General features: G+C 47.5%; 2 protein-coding genes across 2 annotated transcripts; both read right to left on the bottom strand.

Annotated features, from left to right (window-relative positions):
* Positions 1 to 649: 649 nt before the first annotated feature.
* BRICD5 (BRICHOS domain containing 5) lies at positions 650 to 8,579 on the bottom strand. Its single transcript, XM_067534160.1, has 6 exons — positions 8,538 to 8,579; positions 6,821 to 6,952; positions 4,676 to 4,828; positions 3,764 to 3,871; positions 2,076 to 2,229; positions 650 to 1,243 (listed from the first exon to the last, which is right to left on the bottom strand). The coding sequence occupies exons 1-6, from the start codon at positions 8,577 to 8,579 to the stop codon at positions 1,149 to 1,151; spliced, it is 684 nt and encodes a 227-aa protein (XP_067390261.1). The 3' UTR covers positions 650 to 1,148.
* Positions 8,580 to 12,470: 3,891 nt separating this feature from the next.
* On the bottom strand, positions 12,471 to 17,347 carry PGP (phosphoglycolate phosphatase). Its single transcript, XM_067534346.1, has 2 exons — positions 16,332 to 17,347; positions 12,471 to 14,862 (listed from the first exon to the last, which is right to left on the bottom strand). Exons 1-2 carry the CDS (start codon positions 16,945 to 16,947, stop codon positions 14,537 to 14,539), a joined length of 942 nt encoding a protein of 313 aa, XP_067390447.1. The 5' UTR covers positions 16,948 to 17,347; the 3' UTR covers positions 12,471 to 14,536.
* Between the last annotated feature and the right edge of the window lie 7 nt (positions 17,348 to 17,354).

A 17,354-nucleotide genomic window follows, 5' to 3' on the forward strand; every position in this document is an offset into this window, starting at 1 on the left:
GAAGCTGCTGGAGATTGCCCTTGTCACAGTGTATCTTGCTCAAGTCAAACAGGACCAGTAAACATCACCATCTGGCAGCTTGTACTTGATTTTTACATCGTAGTTGGGGCAGGGAGGCCCTCTCTCGAAGCGAGACTTCCGCACTATCGAATAAGCCCTCCAGCTGTCAGGTTTGCATCTGGCTTGTGTTAGTTGTAGCAGTGCTACCCCTGATAGAAAGCTGTCTGCACTTAAAAGATCCCTCCCCTCAGAGAGGGGTCTTGGGACATGCAGTGACAGGACTAGAGCAGGATTAGAGGACAGAGACAAAATAAAGGAGCTTCGGGTAGGAACTCCTGTGTGAGTGCTAGATCGTTTAATGGACTCAGCCTTGGTTAGAGTTAAATATTGCATGTAGTGTTTTCTTAGAGTAAAAGGAAACTGCCCACTTTTCCTCACCCCGACACTTTGTGAAGGTCATCATGGTACCCAGCACTTCTCACTGTGACCAGACTGTGAAACGTAGTTGAATAGGGAGCCCAACTCTGAGGCATTTTACTCAGCCCCTTTCAGTGCAGGGAAACTGGAGGCAGTGCAGCTTAAACAAGCCCCTGTACGGCCTCTGTAACACTGAGGGTGCAGTGAAAGCCTGTAGACGTTCTTGTACGGAGAGGGGAAAGAAGTCGTCAGCCTCTCTCTGGTGGAAGCTGTCATGAACCAAGCTGAAATGGGAGCAGAGGAGCAAACCGCCATGTCGGAGTCAGTTTATTTAAATCAATTGTACAGACTTAGCAGGGGAGATTTAGACAAAATCAATTTTAACTGATTCAAAAAAGGTTTTGTTGTTGTTGAACACTAGCACCTGCGGCCCCCAGACTAGCCCATCCCCATGTGATGTAATTACTCTACGTGCATGTCTGCGGGTCACAGCACAGGCATATGGTTGTAAATAAAATGTATATATTGACAAAGCTGCAACATGCTTTTGGAAATAGTCTGGTTTAATTTGAACCCTTCTGTCACTTTCCCAGCCTCTTGAATTGCAAGATGAAATCGGTGTCGGGGAGCGTTTCGCGTGGAAGCTTATCTGAGTAATTTAGACGTTAACTTGCTCATTTAAGTCAGGCTTTTCAGGATTTAAATTCAAGTACAAAGACAAGGAGCAGGGCTTAATCAGGAAGGTAATAAAAGCAGACCGACACGCAAATGTTGCTTGGAAAACAGATGTCAATGCACAAGTAAATGAGCCGCTTCTTCCCAGGACCTGCGAGAAGAACAAGATAAAGTGCACTGAAAGAGCGTGGTCTGTCGCAAATCCTTCACCTGCAGGAATGCAGCCCCGCTGGAGAATGAAACGGGGCCGCCTATGCCAGAGGCCTTCCTAGCCCTGTTCTCTGAGCTCAGTTAGAACAGAACAAGCTCTTGTGGGGATTGCTTTCGCTGTGGGAGAGGAGATGGTGAATGTTAAACTGCAAAAACCTTGAGGCCGTGCAGTGGCTCACACCGAAGGCTCAGGACTCTGCATTAAGGCACCCAGGGATGGTCATCATTATTTGTTTTTATTTCACTCCTCCAACGGGGCCATGCTAAGTGGCTCAAGACAGTGGAAATGACATGCAGCCTTCCCCACCAGCTCGCTCGTTCAAACCCAGTCCGGCTGGACGCAGCTAGAAGTGGTTAGCTTGAGACAGCATCTCAGTGACTAGTGAAAAAACGAGTTGTTTGACCTTAGGACAGTGTCACCTTGTCCATGTCACAAACGCCAGCCCAGCTGGCCCCCTTGTTAACAAACTGAACAAAGTGCCCACTACCCGGTGGTCATGGAGACTGAGCTCAGCACTGGAGGGTTCCTCTCTAACGGCAAAGTTAATGCTCCTCACCAGACTAGGCGGGGGAAGTTTGCACTAGCACTGCCCCATGTCCGTCTGGGGAGGCAGAGACCACTTCACGCTCCAGGGCCGTCAAGCCAGCAGCAGAGATAAGCCGCACTCAGGTCACTTAAATTATCTCTTGTCTCCACATCCGACATCTCTGAACCCTCTGCCCATTACCTCCCCAGGTTCCCAGCTCAGTCCGTGGTAGTTCCTCTAACTTACCATCCCTTTTCCTGACCCAGTAGATGGAAGTCTGCCCGCAGAGGGTGCGGACGGCTTCCCCCACGCTTCCGACATTTGCTTGTCTCCCTGGCAGGATCCCCAGGAACTCTCTGTAGTACTTGGTTTGATTATTCTGAAGCAGCAGCTGATTGACCTGAAAGGAATATCACAGTGTGACTTATCACAAGAAGGGACAGCTGCTCCTGACCTACTCTGCTCTGTTTTTATTTCACAGAGCCCTCACCTAGTGGCAAGCATAGGGACCTCTATGGAATCTCCCCTCTCCCAGGGCCCTTCCTTCTGGCTAGGAAGGCCAGGATGGCACCCTGGTGGAACCCTTCTGACAGTGGCAAGAGGCGTTTGCCCGGGAAGAGGCTGACCCTCCTTCTAGGATGCTACTGCAGGGGAAGGGAGCTCGAATGCAGGTCTCCCACACAGTTAAGTAAAACACTGACTTTGAGGCCTTCTGTGGGAAAGAGTCACTTTAACACTAGCCATGAAAACCACATGAGAATGTCCCTTTGCCTTTCCACAGCACCTTCCAGCCAAGCATCTGCCAGTGCTCACTCACAATAATTACGTCTCACGCTATCCCTACTCTACAGATGGGAACCTGACACAGGTATTACTCTGTCCCTCACCAGAGTATCCAGGTAAGACCTTGAGGCCCCACGCTGAGTGACTGGCAGAGAGAGGACTAAAACCAGGACTGACTGCTGTTTTCCTGCTCTGAACTCTCACTGTGCAGCCTCGGGGGGTTGTCACTCTTTCTTTAGTTTCATTTAACAACCTTGCAAAGGCCTCCACGCTGGAACGTGGCTTCTGCTGAAGGGTTCTCTTTCCTGGGTGCATTTCATTGATGTTCTCATGAGTCTCTCATTCTTCTGTTAGTTTGTTCTAAATGGTCCTTATTACCCAGCGAAGGGGTGGGCTGAGAAGAGTAAAGGACGAGTCTGCGTCAAGCAGCCCCCATTCTCATGGCAGTAAGGAAATCCAGTGCAGCCCGGCTCAGGGCTTGGCAGCTGTTTTCTGACATTCAAAAAATAGGGCCCTCTGTCTTCTTGAAACAGGATCTGTCTTTCCCCTCTATTAAATCCATTAACAGTTTGTGCAGAGGTTGTTATACATCATTACTCAACCCTTCTTTCACTGTTGATTTGCTAACAAAACCAGCCTTGTGTCTTGTTCCCCAGAATTATTGTTAGCAAGTAACAGAATCTCAGACAAGCCAGTACAGTGAGATGGTGGTTTATTGAAGGCCATGGCACACCATGGAATTGCCCTTCCAGCCCCTTTCTTGTGGTTTGTACAAAAAATATGAAATCCATACAAAGCCAGTCAGTCATTTCCTCCCCGTGGCATTTGAACTGTGCTATCACCATCCAGCCAGGCCCCTGGTGCAAGACAGAATCGAGTGGCACTATTCTCCTAAGAAAAAACCCCTCTGCTCTCATCTTAGAAGTACGAATGATACAAAATGAGGAAATGGCAAAGATCCTTTACAGCTGATGGTTCTGTTTAGCTTCACTTGCCTCACCTAGTTTCAGCGTATAAAAAGGTTCAGTCGGAAACAAATCCACCCAGCAACAGGGACTCAGTGAGATTCTAGAGAGGGGCTTTAGCAGCTGATGTTCCTGCCTTTCCCAGCGGTTCAGCTACCCCTCCATAAAGGTCATGTCACTGCTCACCCTGTGCTCAGAGAGATTGAAAGACAGTTGGATGTTCTCAAGATCCCAGTCGTCCATCTTCCGCAGGTAACATGCATTTTGATCTGCAGGTTTATAGCAGACATAGCCCTGTGCAAAACACAACACAGACTAGCGTATGGTTCATTGACACCGTATGAGCGGCAGCTCACACGTCATAGAAATTCTTCCCTTTGTCATGCATTGTTTTGCAAAGCAGCAGCCTTGCCTCTCAACAGGAATGAGTAAGCACAGCCCTGGTGGAAATAGTGTCATTAGACACTGGCAATGATGAACAGGAAGGGAGGGGCGGTTCCCTGTGATTGTGAAGGGGAGTCTGTGTACAAGCTGGAGCCAGAACTCATGAGTTCCAAAGTCCCGGTCCCCTGCTCAGACCGCTTTGTCTCCATCACTCAAGGACATGCTGCAGAGTCCTTTCCCTCTTGCACAGTCAGCAATGCAGGAAAGACTAGGGCTGAAGTGGGAGTAATTAAAATGACACTGGACAGAAAGTCTCAGTTGGAACTCGAGCTCCCTTTCAGGTGGGAGTGAACACTGCATGGCTTTCCAGTGCAGCGCAGCAGCTGTCTCCAACGCCACCTCAGCACTAGGATGTGCGTAAAAGCAGCTGATGTGCAGGGAGGAATCAGTGCTCTAACCTAGATGGATTGCTGCCTCGGACTGCCTGCATGAACGGCCATCACGTGCCCAGCTAAGGCTTCTGAAAGGGTCACTTAATAAAACCAGCTGAATATCAGCCCCCCCGGCTCTGCACCTACCTCCCAAACCAACAATCGTCAGGCACATTTGAGTTTAAACTCGTCTGAGACATTCACTCTTACAATTGCACAGTCACCCGTTTCACCCGCCGAGACGGTAACACCGAGCCAAGCCCTCCTGCGCGGCTGCACTCACGTTCTCGCTGTCGAACAAGACCACCGTTGTGTGGTTACTTGGCGAAGTGACATGATAAGTAACCGTATTCTTGGACTTGTCGACAAAGGCCAACTGATTCGCCTGGGCGCCCTGGAGATTCTGAAACGTTAGCCGCACTATCTGCAAAACAGGCTGAGTGCACACACAGTCAGAGCAGAGGCCACGCTCCCAGCCCCGAGGAGTGAGTGAGTGGGTGGGATTGCGGCTATGGCGCCTGCGGGAGGAGGCAGCCGGCCAAGCGAGGTGCATTTTCCTCCCTAATGGTTCTTAGCTGCTTGCTTCAGGGGACCAGGCACATACTTTTCACTCACTAAGAGAATAACCCCCCAGGCCCTTCGCTTCCACATGTTCTTAGGCCGAGCTATTTAACAACGAACGGCAGCAAATGCAGACGCTGTCAGAGCAAAGAGGTGAGCAGATTCCAGAGGCGAGGGCCTCCACTATCTATTCAGACCGAGAGCCCCATGGGGTGGGCGAAAGTTGCTCGCAGGCTGTGGGCCCCACCCCGGTAGGGCCTGAATTGCAGCTGGCAGCAAACGTGGGGGCTAGTGCGGGAATGCTGAGCAGCAGCAGCAGCACATACGCCAGGCCAGCTGCACAGCTGGCACGGGGGGTACTTACAGCAGGGTGCCCCTTGCACCCCCGGTGGAGGGCAGGCAGTGTATTCGCTGGCAGAGGGGAAGCGCTGGATCCCTGCTCACCTGTTCTCAGCCGGCACTGCTGGCTGTGTGTGGATGCATGGACTCTCAGGGGCTCCTCTACTGGCAGGAGTTGTAATCACACATGGCACTGCTTTGCTTAGAAAAGAGCCGCACCTACTGCCTTTATTTACAAGTGGGCTATTGAGACTCCTCTGATTTAATCAGCCGCTGCTGAGGAGTTCTCCCAAGATGTAAATAGCACCCCAGGCTGCACGCATCGCTCCTTGAAACACATCCCACTTGGACACTCCTGTGTTACAGCGGCTCCTGACATCCATTTATTAAGGGCTGCTATTGGCATGTCACCTTAAAAACTGTCTAGGGACAATGGGGCAGATTAACGTCTGAGCTCAGCTCATTGAGTGCAGCAGAGATACACAACACCCAAGGGCAGCTCCACCCTGTCCCAGAGAAGCAGGGGCCATGGCACAGGGCCCTTTTTTCCCTCCCAGGAGCAACAGCAAGGACTTCCCTCTCTCCTAGGGTGGGGAGCAGCCATTCCCTATTATTTAAACCCATTCGCTGGGGTGCATCTGCTTGGGTGGCTGGGGCCGCAGCACTCTTCTCCTGTCATACACAGAATCCTTAGCTGGGGAGGCCTCCAGAACCGAGGGTCTTGGAGTTAACACCCCTCCTGAGCTGAGTGGGGCAGTTCATACCTCTGAGAGCTATTGTTTCAGGCTCCCTGCAGACTCAAGAATACATGACTTGGATCAGTCACACTTGGATCATGTTTTCAAACTCTTATTAATAAGCACAAGGGCTCGAAACAACTTTAAAAAACAAAAGAACAAAAAGAAAACAGATATTCTGATGTAGTCACATGACTCTGAAAGCTGGGCTCTCAGCACAGGCCTCTGGTGCCTGTTCCTTAATCTGGCCCTGACCTGGGATAAATTGGCCACACTTGTTTTTATTTGATTTCTATCTAGGAGCAAATATGAATATTTTTCTTTTCTCCATTTGTCTGTCATCCTTGAAAAGAAAGAAAAAATTTCATTCACCTCTATCTATCTATCTGTGACTGTGATAACGGAGAGTGATGTAGCTATTGCAGGAGGCAGCATTTATTGTGAGAGATTAAAATATGATGAACAGTTAAGAAAAATGGTATGTTTTGCTCTCACCAAGGTGAAATGCATCATTTGGACAAAATTCTGACCTCAGATACACCTGTTTAACCCTATTGACTTCACATGTCATTGAGGGCAGAATTTGACATCATCAGCTCAAGCAACTGGCAAAACTTTCTGGATGTTTATTTGTAAGTAACTTTATATTCGTTGTATTTGAGCTACTGTAAAAAGAGGAAGAAAAAATTTGTGGAAGGTTTCCATCCACTCCCTTCAGTCAGATCAATTTCCAGATATTCCCATAGAAAAATGAACTGTGTGCATGGAACCATAATGAATTAACTCCTTACCTTGGTAGTCCTATGGGTAAAGCGGAGAATTCCCACCACACTGATGCTGATAATGGCAAAAAGCAAGATCACAGACAAGATGACCCAAAATATCCTGGAGGGAGTTTTGGATTTTGCTCGGGGGCTTCTCTCCTGGGAGCCAAGACACACACATCAATAAACAAGAAAACAAAGGGAGTTAAACACCCCATTGTCATTTATTCGTTTAAGTTATAGAAGTGAATTATTGCTCATGAAAGGTGCTGGATGGGCAGATCTGTGGATAAAAGGCAAAGGGTGAGGGCTTGTCTATACGGGGGGAACTGGCTAGCAGAACTTCCCAAGCACAGTAATGGTACTGGAACAGAGTCACTTTTATTCTGGAATAGAGCATGTCCACATGGGGCATTATATCAGAACAGCCATAGTGGTACAATTATAACACTATAGTTCTGTCAGTCAATCTCCCCAGGTACACAAGAAGCCCTTAAAATGTTTGTACAGTTACTTGATCAGTCAGAGCTTCATGACTGGCAAGGTTGCTACTGTACTTTTTACCATAGGGAAGATCTAGAACAAAATCATTTTCGTATGAAATGCCATCATTGCAATGATGGTTCCTTGCCTCTCTTCTACAAAAATATAATTTCTTATGTTTTATTTTCCTGTTACAGTTTTCACTTAAAACAAACAAACAAAAATCTTAATAAACAAATTCAGATGGGTATTTCCAATGTTTTCACAGAAGGTTTTGATACCCAGAGCAGTTTCAGTAATTCCAACACGAAAAAGCTAGTCTCACTTTTATGCTCACGTTTGAAATACTTTTGTAGTAATTTCATAACAGACTGTAAACACTGCAGGTTACACCAAGAAAATACAATAGCAGAATGCAGGTTTATCAGAAAAAAAGCTTGTGTCTCAGGCTCCGAAGCATAGGAATAAATCAAATAGTTTCAGGCAGGAAGCTTTGTTAGAATCAAACAGTAAAAGAGCTTTTAAAAGTTTATCAAGTTAGAATTTATTTTTGTAAACATTCTTTACCAACCTTTACAGTTGCTAATCTACTGTATATTCTAGCAAAATGCATTAAACATTAAATCACCCCAAGATGTAACAGATAAAAAATTAAAGATACTTACATTCAAAAGCCTGTTTGTTTGAATATAAATTTGCACAAGAGTTATTGGTATGAGATTTTCAATTGCAAGTGAAATTCCCCTGGATTGCAGAGGCACGTTTACACAGACACATGGACAAGGAAACCCTTGTATAATGAGGGTCTAGTGAAGTCCTATCTTTCACAGAGCTCTTCTGTCTGTGGAAAAGTCCTCCGTAACCCTGCAAATTCAAATGAATTTGCAATACACACCTTGTGATGGACTGGTATCACTTTTATTTGACTTCACTACATGCACGTCCCTGTATACTAGTTCGTCTTATGTGTATTCCATGCTATGTGCATAGGAGCTTCTGCAACAAGTCAACAGATGATATGATTCAAACGGGTTTACAGGAGCTAAGGTTTTAGTCCAACTAGTCGAATCAATGACAGGCACCTTGGAAATGCTGAACACTCACAAATCTCATGTTAGTCTATGTGAGCTGCAGGTGCTCAGCACCTTGGAAAGTCAGGTAACCCCCATTCCAACAACCTGTGAAAACACAGACCTAAGGACTCTGTGGAGGTAAATAGTACTGAGGTCTTCGACCTGGGTGCTACAGGGGGGATACTTACTGCAGAAGTGGCGTTGCCAGCACTGCTCCTTTCCTCCTCCATCCTCCCAGTCTAGACGCAGTCTTTGCTCCTGCGGCTCCGTCGCCTGACAATGTACAGATTGTGCATGATCAGAACCCTCTGAATGCAGCTGGAAACCTACGGCCGTGTCCATCGCAGCCAGATAAAATACCTATCCCAGCCTCTCAGCTCAGAGAAACCCACGTGGAGGCTGAAACATTAGATCCAGTAAATGGGGGCAAAACAGATACTGTGGAGAGATACTGTCATTGTCGTAAAGATGCTCTTCCTGCATCCCCTTGTGAGTCAGTGGAGGTATTCAGTTGGAACACAATCACGGGCTTTGTGCAGGGCCTTCTGTATTAGCCAGACACGCTTATGGCACCTGCCAAGTCTTATTTATTAGGGAAAAATGAAAATGAATAGACAAGAGCCTCCATCTGACCTTGTCATCCACTTCACATTTCAGAGTGAATGTAGTGCTGCTCAGATAGCGCTGGAGGCTGAAGTCAACCTGTTTATCTCTAGGACTGATCAGGGTGGATTGATTTAAATAAAAGCTATTTTAATCATTATTTAAATCAGCACATAGGAAATCTTGATTTAAATCATTTGAATCATGTTTTGCATTTGTACTTTTTAGTTATTTTCCTAAGGAAAGGTTGATTCTCTTTGGTTGGTAACCATTAAAACAAGTTGACCTGCAACTAAATATAGTCTTTGCACTAAACTGGTGCTTAGTTTTTGCTAACCAGAAAGATGCAGTATATCCATCAACATTTATTTAAGCTATTATATAGCATAATGTATATTTATTCAGATTCTTAATTTTTACATTTATGTTAGATTATGAATAATTTCATTCTAGTGATTTGGGTGAATATTCAAATTCAATTTAAAATGCACAAAACAGCATTTAAAAAAAATTAAATAAAGCTACCTTAAATGTGCTAGATATGTAAGTTTTAAATGCAAAGGAAATATGATCTATAATTAGTGACTTGAACTGAGGGTTTTCTGGTCGTCATATCTCTCAAGATTTTAGAAGTAGTAGATCTCATCCTCTCACACCTAGGTTTAATTCATAGAGTCGAAGAGGAAAACAAGCTTTTCTGCTTTTTCAACTCCCACTCGGTTCCTAACAGAATGAACTAGTTGAATACATTGAAATGAAGACAATATTCTCTTTGCACCTGCAGAAGAGGCTACAGCTGTCAGAAGCTGATTTAGCACGTCAACAAACTCTGGTTCCAGGAGCTCAGCCAGTGATTTCCAGCAGCTCAGTGATTTGGCTGTTTAAAATTTGGCAGCAAGTAGGTACAGCTAAATATTAAAACCATTTAAATTAAATACAAAAGTAACAGACTCTATGCACCTCAATCACGTTAATGAGCTAATCCAGTTCCCAATGAAGAGGTACCTGCATTGCAAAGCTACCACCACCACCAATCACCCTGACTGGCAGCCACAGAAGACAGGATCTGCATGTTATAATATTTAGGTATATAGCTTTTCCGATTGGATGTCAGTTTTATGGGTTGACTGATACCCTAGAAGGATACACAAGTTAGCTAGAGCTCAGAAATGCAGCCACATCAAGCCAACCTCTATTATAATAAATGCTATACAGTCCTGCATGGCCACACAGAGGGCCCTACTTAAAGCAGATCTTACACAACTAAGACTTTTGTAAGTCATACAACCACCAGTTTACCCAGAGGAGATCTAGAAGAGCAAGGCAGCTGTTTCCTTGTACTCCTAACAACTCTGAGCAGACTGAGGCTTGAAGAATTTTCAAAGCTTCAGATAAGCTCCTCCAGGAGCAAGCCCAAGATGACTGGTCATTGGGTTTTTCATTCCTTTTGAAGCACCCATCCTGCCCTCACCCCTGCCCCCCACATTGCCTCTCCATGCTTAATTGTGCAGAAGACAAAGGAAGGCTTCAAACCGACACCTTGTTATTTGGGACCCACTGGTTTATATTAGAAAGATATAAAGGAGGGAAATGGCAGTGGAGAAAGTTGTGCTTCTCGTTCTAGTGTTACTTCTGTACAACCTGAAAATTCAGGAATGACAGTGTGAAGATAACATTCAGTTGTGTCTACACTACAAAGAGAAGTCAACCTGTTATGTTGACTTACAGCCACCGCAGTTACTACAGTGCCTGATGTCCATACTACTCTCCTTGGGTGAGTGGTGCGTGTCCTCACCAGGAACGCTTCCACCAACCTACGAGGGGCAGTGTGGGGAGCTCAGAATCCCTCTCTCTCAGCTCTGCTGGTAGCTCCCTGCTTTTTCTTGGCCACCTTTGACGTAGGGGCGACTGAGGAAGGGGTTTGCCACAGGGCCTTTACATCTTAAGGACCCTTTCGTGGACTGGGAGGGCCACTCTCGCTGGGGCAGCCGCCGCCAGCACATCTCCGCGCTCGACCCTGCCCGTACCGACGGCGCAGGGGAGTGTCCACACTCCACTTCTTCCTCTTCGGTGCCGGCGATGTTGCGCGGTGCTGAGTCGAGGCCAGTGCCGGCGGTGCACTCTGCACCAAGGTCATGCTCTGTGCCGAGGGCCGGCTCAGACGCCGGGCAGAGCGCTGCCTCCATTAACAGGGTTTTCAGCCAGATCTCTCGGTCGTTCTGAGTCCTCAGTTTAAAAGCCCTGCAGATCTTACTTTTCTCTTTTCTGTGGGCTTCCCCCAAGCATTTAAGACAGCAGTCGTGGGGATCGCTGAGCAGGAAGGCTTTCCCGCAGGAGGCACATGGCTTGAATCCCAGCGACCGGGGTATGGCCCGGCCGCTCTAAGTCCCCACAGGGACTTGCCTTATCTAACTACACTTAACTACTTAACTAACTAAAACCAACTTAGAATATCAAACAAGTTCAAACAAGGGGAATAATACTTGCTGCGAGCAAGTCTAGTTCCAGCAACCGTCATGGGAGGAAAGAAGGAACTGAGGGGGCACAGGGCCGGCAGCGCCTCATATACTGCGGCATGTGCACGGGACTCCCGGGGGCACCGGAGCCAGCCCTACGGGATCTGCTAAGGGGAAAAAAGTTCCAGGAACCATGCATGGAGGTGTGCACACACCTATAGTGGAATGTACATGAGCAAGCACTCTAAGAAGAACCAACTATATAGTGCTCTTGTGACAAATACACAATTAAGAAATCTGACAAAGTGGGTTTCCACATCTGATGAAGTGGGTTTCTGCCCACAAAAGCTTATGCCCAAATACATTTGTTAGTCTTTAAGGTGCTACAGGACTCTCGTTGTTTTACAATAATTAAGAAAACGCGTACTCGCTGATATGGCCAGAGGGTCACCTCGCCACTTCTCATTCCTTTCAAGTTTAAAAAAATTAAGAGGAAATAACTTCAGCACGTGACAGCACTGTGAAATACTGTGGCAGGGTAACATGCTTCTTAAAGGAAGTAGCTCCAGATCTGATGAAGAAAGAGTACTAGGCAGTGGTGCAATTTAACCACAGTGATTAGTACGGCAAGAGTAACTCCTGACCAACATTTTAAGAGCCCCAGCACCACCTTCACACACTCACTCCACCCTTCTTTTAAACAAGTTTATGCACATATGTTCTCTCAGCAATAGAAAAGTCAAGCGAAATCTTCCGTAATTTATTTTAATATATCTGAACATAAAGAGGCAGGAAATCCTACTTAGCCATGCTAAGTAAGAAATATTTGTTTTGAATATGCAAGGGTGTGACGATGCTACCAGGTCATAGGCTTCTACAACCCATTCATTGATGGATCTAGGTACTGAAAATGGAGAATAATATTGACTGAATATTATTTCCAAAAATTAGAGTTAGCAATACAATGCAGCATATCTATTTTACCCCTTTGGAGGCAATACTTCATTTTGTTGTAACATTACATATAAACACAGAACAGACCACAGAAACAATGAGAAAAACTAGAGGAAAAAACAGGTTTGTAAGTTTATTGTAAATTCAAGTATAGGACTGACATCTCTAACCAAGTTTATATGGAGACTCTTCAAGCATAATAAATGCTTTCACCAATACATTTCCACAATACTTAGAGAAAGACAGGATGAATAGAGGTAATGGTGCCATTGTATAGGTTATAGTTCTCAACAGGGAGGACGTGCAGCTGTGACATGGTTTAATACCACACTTGATATTTACTCCTTTATTTAACATATTCCTGAATCTCTATAGAATTTGATAAGAACAGATCCAGAAAATAAATCAAAAACATTTTCTGAAGTCTGCCCTAACTGCAATAAGCCCACTACTTCCAATTCTACATTAACTCGTGCCAAGAACAAATTCTACATGACACACAGGCATTTCAGCTAGAAATCTTTTGAAGCTTACAAAGAAGACATACAAGGAAGAGATATGACTCATGCCTCTTACACACTTCCAGAATTACAGATGAATGCATGTGAATGCTGACACCAATTTATAACTAACCTTTTGTAAGAGTTTTTCCAGCTCATATCCTGGTAGCATTGAAAGATATTATGGACTGCACAGTTATTGCTCTATGAACAAAATGACACATTTACATGTTTCAAGTGTTTAAGTATGAGGAAACGGCATTGACACTGCCAGAGCTTCTCAAACTGAACAATGAGAGGTAAATTAAAACACGGACTCTCCTTTAATTGCCAACAGAAGAACTTCCGTGGAATAGCGCAGTGCTCAATTTGCATATCATTGTGGCTGTTAGTGCAGCAAGAACAAAAGCTATCTGGAGGCCTATTTTAAAGTTGCAAAGCAAAATAACCTGAGCATACATTCTTATGTAGGCAAGTAGCTGGTGTCAGGCCCCACCACCAGCTCTGCAAGGAAGGTATTAAAATCAGAAATGTAAAGGAAGCACCATGCAGTTCCTGTACTTAACCAATATGCCACCCGATATAAGCCCACAAGTAAGAAAGATTTACCATGTGTACTATATTGATTCCTCAAAGAAGGAACAGGTTTAGAGTTTACAGCTGAAGCCTAGGTAAACATTTCTTTTGATGTTAAGGGAGCTCTAAACATGATCAGAACTGACTTTTTTTTTTTTTTTTAAAGCATCAGTGGATAGAATTCTTTCTTGCAAATGGTATTAATGTAGGACAGTTCTGTGTGATTACACTTACTGCATTACCTCGTTAGAATGCAAGTGCCTTTAAAATTAATCCCTTAATAAAGAGTGAAGAACATTCCTCATATCCTTCCTTTTGGGAAACAAAATAAATTCTCAATATATATTATATTTAATGTATACTTTAAATACATTTCTGATATATATATTTAGTGTCAGTCAGGGTATTAACTTTATATACCACACATACTTTACATATACATCCAATATTTGGACAAATACAAAATACAGAAGATACCATTCATATACTTTGCATGTAGAATTGGTCCAGTTTGTATCACAATTGCAATTTATATGATCAAATACAGGACAGACATTTTAATTTCTTTCCCTTGAAGTTACACCTGCAATAGGTTGCACGTCTAAAATGGGATCTGAGTAAGTATCAAGAACCCAGCTTGGGACCAAATTCTAATTGAGCCTATCTGTGCAGGCATAGCACAAGAGAGCCATTACACAGCTATATACCCAAAGAGTTAATTCCCTGAATAATCGAGTCTGAGATATGGTTTGTCCATGAAAATATACTGCAAGGTTTGTTTGGTTTTTTCTATTCTGCTCTATTTTCCTTAACTCAGTCCAGCAATACACTCACCTGACAACTAATATTGCAAACATTTGGACGTACTTGTTGGCTTTAAAAAACACCAGACTTGGTGACACCATAATGCCCTCTTCATTTCAAAGTGCATTTTAAAACCAAAATTTGTAAACAAAATTATCAAACTGAAGGTTAAAAGCTAACAGTTTTTAATTGCAAGTGATGTCACACTGTGTGTTAACGTAATCAGAGGTGATACTAACAGCTGCCCTTACTAACAAGGGTACCTTTTCTGACGTTGGAGAGGTTTTTGCTATTTTAATCCTCAAGTGCAGGAAGAAGGTCAGCTATGCTATCAACATAGTAATCAGGAACCAGGCTTTTCCTAGAAGGGCAGTCACTCTCCTGGTGACCTTTTACTTCTTCCAGAGTAGTGACTCCAGTGAGAGTCAAGAGGGTGGTGAGGCCGCAGTTATTGCCCATGAGGATGTCTGTGTCCAGTCGATCTCCCACCATGATGGTACGGGCAGGATCGATCTTGAACTCACTTGCCACACAGTCGAAAATGTATCGGCTGGGTTTGCCTATGATGAATGCCTCGCGTTCTGCTGCCATCTCCACTGCTTTCACAAGACAGCCAGTCCCTGAAGGCAGAAGAGAAAAGCTAAGTGAAATACAGTTCAGGACTCATGGTACCCATGAGCCAGTGCTGCACTGCATGGTATTTCAGAAGTGTAACCCCATAGTATGAAAGACCTAATGATGGGCAAGAAGCCATTTGCCTGGCTCAGATTAAGGCAGAGTAGGGAAGCCCCAACCCCTCCCCTTCATTTTGTAAAACATTTTAATCTGCAATAACGGAGATGGAGTTGGTGAGCTACCCCACCAGAGAAGTCATGCAGAGTTATTGCTGCCACACAGGTCTGACTGCTGTGCATGCATTCCACCAGATCCCAAGTCAGCTGCAAAGGAAGGGGGTTACTGCAACAGAAGAGAATTTGAGTAAAGTTTTTCTAGAAAATCCAGTTCTGTATCTGAACAGGCGAAATGATAAGATGCCCACGCCATAGGGACCACAGGTCAGGCAGGTCAAACCCCTCAAGCTTCTCACATTCCAGAGTACTCCAGATTTAGACTGCCTCATTTGCTTGGACTTGGAAAGATTCCACTTGTGCGTTGAGCCATAGAGACCAGGTTATTGGTGACCAGTGGCCCCAAAACAGATCCAGGGTACACTCGGGAGCAGGGCAACACTGAACCATGGAGCCATCCTTACTCAGCTAGGAGACAGTGTGGTCACCAACCATCAGAGTGCTGGTTTCTACACAGCTGGAGTCCATGGACTATCCAGGGAGGACACCTCCCTCACCACCTGTAGAGGCAGAGAGGCGTCCACATACAAGCAGCGCAGGTGCCCCCAACTTCCCCTAACAAAATACAGCAGAGAAGACTCAACTGAAGTATAAAAGCATGAAAACCGTAGATGAAGCCATTACACCCACACATCCTGCAATAAAGAGAAGGGTCAAGTAACTAAGAAGCTACAGAAGGCTGGTACAGAAGGCAGATTGTTCAGGAAAGCACTTTTCACGCCGGGTAACTTGGGCTGGGCTGGAGAGCAGAGCAGCAGACGCTAGGGCCAAGGGGCAGTAAGAGCAGCAGCCACGCAGGGCTCTTTGGTGGAAGAACGTGAAGAATAACCGAATAAACCTTCCCTGCCGCCAGTGTTGGAGGGCGGCAGACAGGCTGTGTGACGAGTCTGTGCGACAGCGCTGGGTGTCACTCGGCACATGGCCCGGCCGATCGAGGGGGCTGCAGACAGACAGACAGAGCACGGAGCTGCGTGCCAGCTACGACCCAGGGCATCGCCCGGCGGAGGGTAGACCCATGTCTGGAGCTATTTCGGGCCCCGCAGGACGGGCTCTCGGAAAGGAAGCGGTGTGCTTGGCCTGGACACCGGCCTCCTTTCACCGTCAGCAGCCCGAGAGGACACAGCCGGGGTCCCCCCTTTCCCACGCGGGGCGGGAGCGGAGACCCAGCCCTCCGCGCCCGGGGATCCTCCCCACGAACACTCCCGGCTCCCGCCCTGCCCTGCCCCGGCCCAGCCACGCACCGGGGATGGCGGCGCCGCCCTCCAGCGGCAGGCGGTGGTCGCGGTTGGTGCCCACCAGCAGGCAGTCGGGTCCGCCCCGCAGCAGGTAGCGCAGCGCCTGGCACAGCTTGGCGTAGCAGAAGTGCTCGTCGAAGCCCACCAGCACGGCGCGGACGGCGGGCTCGAGCGGCGCGCGGCTCCAGTCGGCGGGGCCGGGCCCGGGCAGGGCGGCGGGGCCGGGCCCCAGGTGCGGGATGCCGACGGCCCGCAGCTCGTCGCTCAGGGCGGGGCTGCCCAGCACGTAGGCGGCGGCGCCGGGCGGCAGGGCCTGGCTGAGGTAACGGGCGGCGCAGTAGGCCGAGCCGAAGACCTGGCGGGGCTCGGCCGGGGGGAAGCCCAGGCGCCGCAGCTTCTCGGCGTAGGCGTCCCGCGTGCGGCTGCTGTTGTTGGTCACGTAGCAGAGGCGCTTGGCCCGGGCCTGCAGGCGGCTGAGGGCGGCCGCTGCGCCCGCCACCGCCGCGTCGCCCCGCCACAGCACCCCGTCGCAGTCGAAGAGCAGCGTGTCCGCCGCGCCCAGCACCTCCCGGGCCGCGGCCGGCTCCAGCCGCAGGCACCGCCGCGCCGAGCCCTGCGCCATGGCTGCAGCGGACTGACTGACTGACTGACCGACCGACCGACCGGGCCTGTTCTCCTCAGCCGGCAGGCCGGCCGGCGCGCGCGGTCTGCGCGTGTGTGTGCCTAGCCCCGCCCACCCGGCGGCCCATTGGGTAGCAGCCCACGGCGCCCCCGCCTACGCTGCTGCCCATTGGGTAATTCGGCACGGAGCCCCGCCCAGGCCGTTGCTGGTTGGGTGACCGGGCATGGAGTCCCGCCCCCTTCGCGGCCCAGCGGCTGACAGGATCTCTAACCTTGGGCACGTCGCGCGCGGACTCCCGACCGCGCCCCGCCCGCAACGTACGGGGACGTGGAGCGGGCCTGTAGCCCCGCCCCTGCATCTCATTGGGCAACTGAGCTGGGAACCCTGCCCCGCCCTTCTCAGCCTAT

The sequence above is a fragment of the Emydura macquarii genome, unplaced genomic scaffold, assembly GCF_026122565.2.
Source record: "Emydura macquarii macquarii isolate MOO-44397 ecotype Brisbane River unplaced genomic scaffold, CSIRO-AGI_Emac_v2 contig_3390, whole genome shotgun sequence".
NCBI classification, from domain to species: Eukaryota; Metazoa; Chordata; order Testudines; family Chelidae; genus Emydura; species Emydura macquarii.

Bases quoted from the DNA above. Each gene is read 5' to 3' on its own strand.
- BRICD5 (XM_067534160.1), bottom strand. From the start codon at position 8,579: ATGGAGGAGGAAAGGAGCAGTGCTGGCAACGCCACTTCTGCA. The intron at 6,953-8,537 runs GTAAGTATCCCC...CTTGGCTCCCAG, and splicing joins CTGGCAACGCCACTTCTGCA to GAGAGAAGCCCCCGAGCAAA. The intron at 4,829-6,820 runs GTAAGGAGTTAA...GTGTGCACTCAG, and splicing joins TTACCCATAGGACTACCAAG to CCTGTTTTGCAGATAGTGCG.
- PGP (XM_067534346.1), bottom strand. From the start codon at position 16,947: ATGGCGCAGGGCTCGGCGCGGCGGTGCCTGCGGCTGGAGCCGGCCGCG. The intron at 14,863-16,331 runs GTGCGTGGCTGG...TTCTGCCTTCAG, and splicing joins GGGCGGCGCCGCCATCCCCG to GGACTGGCTGTCTTGTGAAA.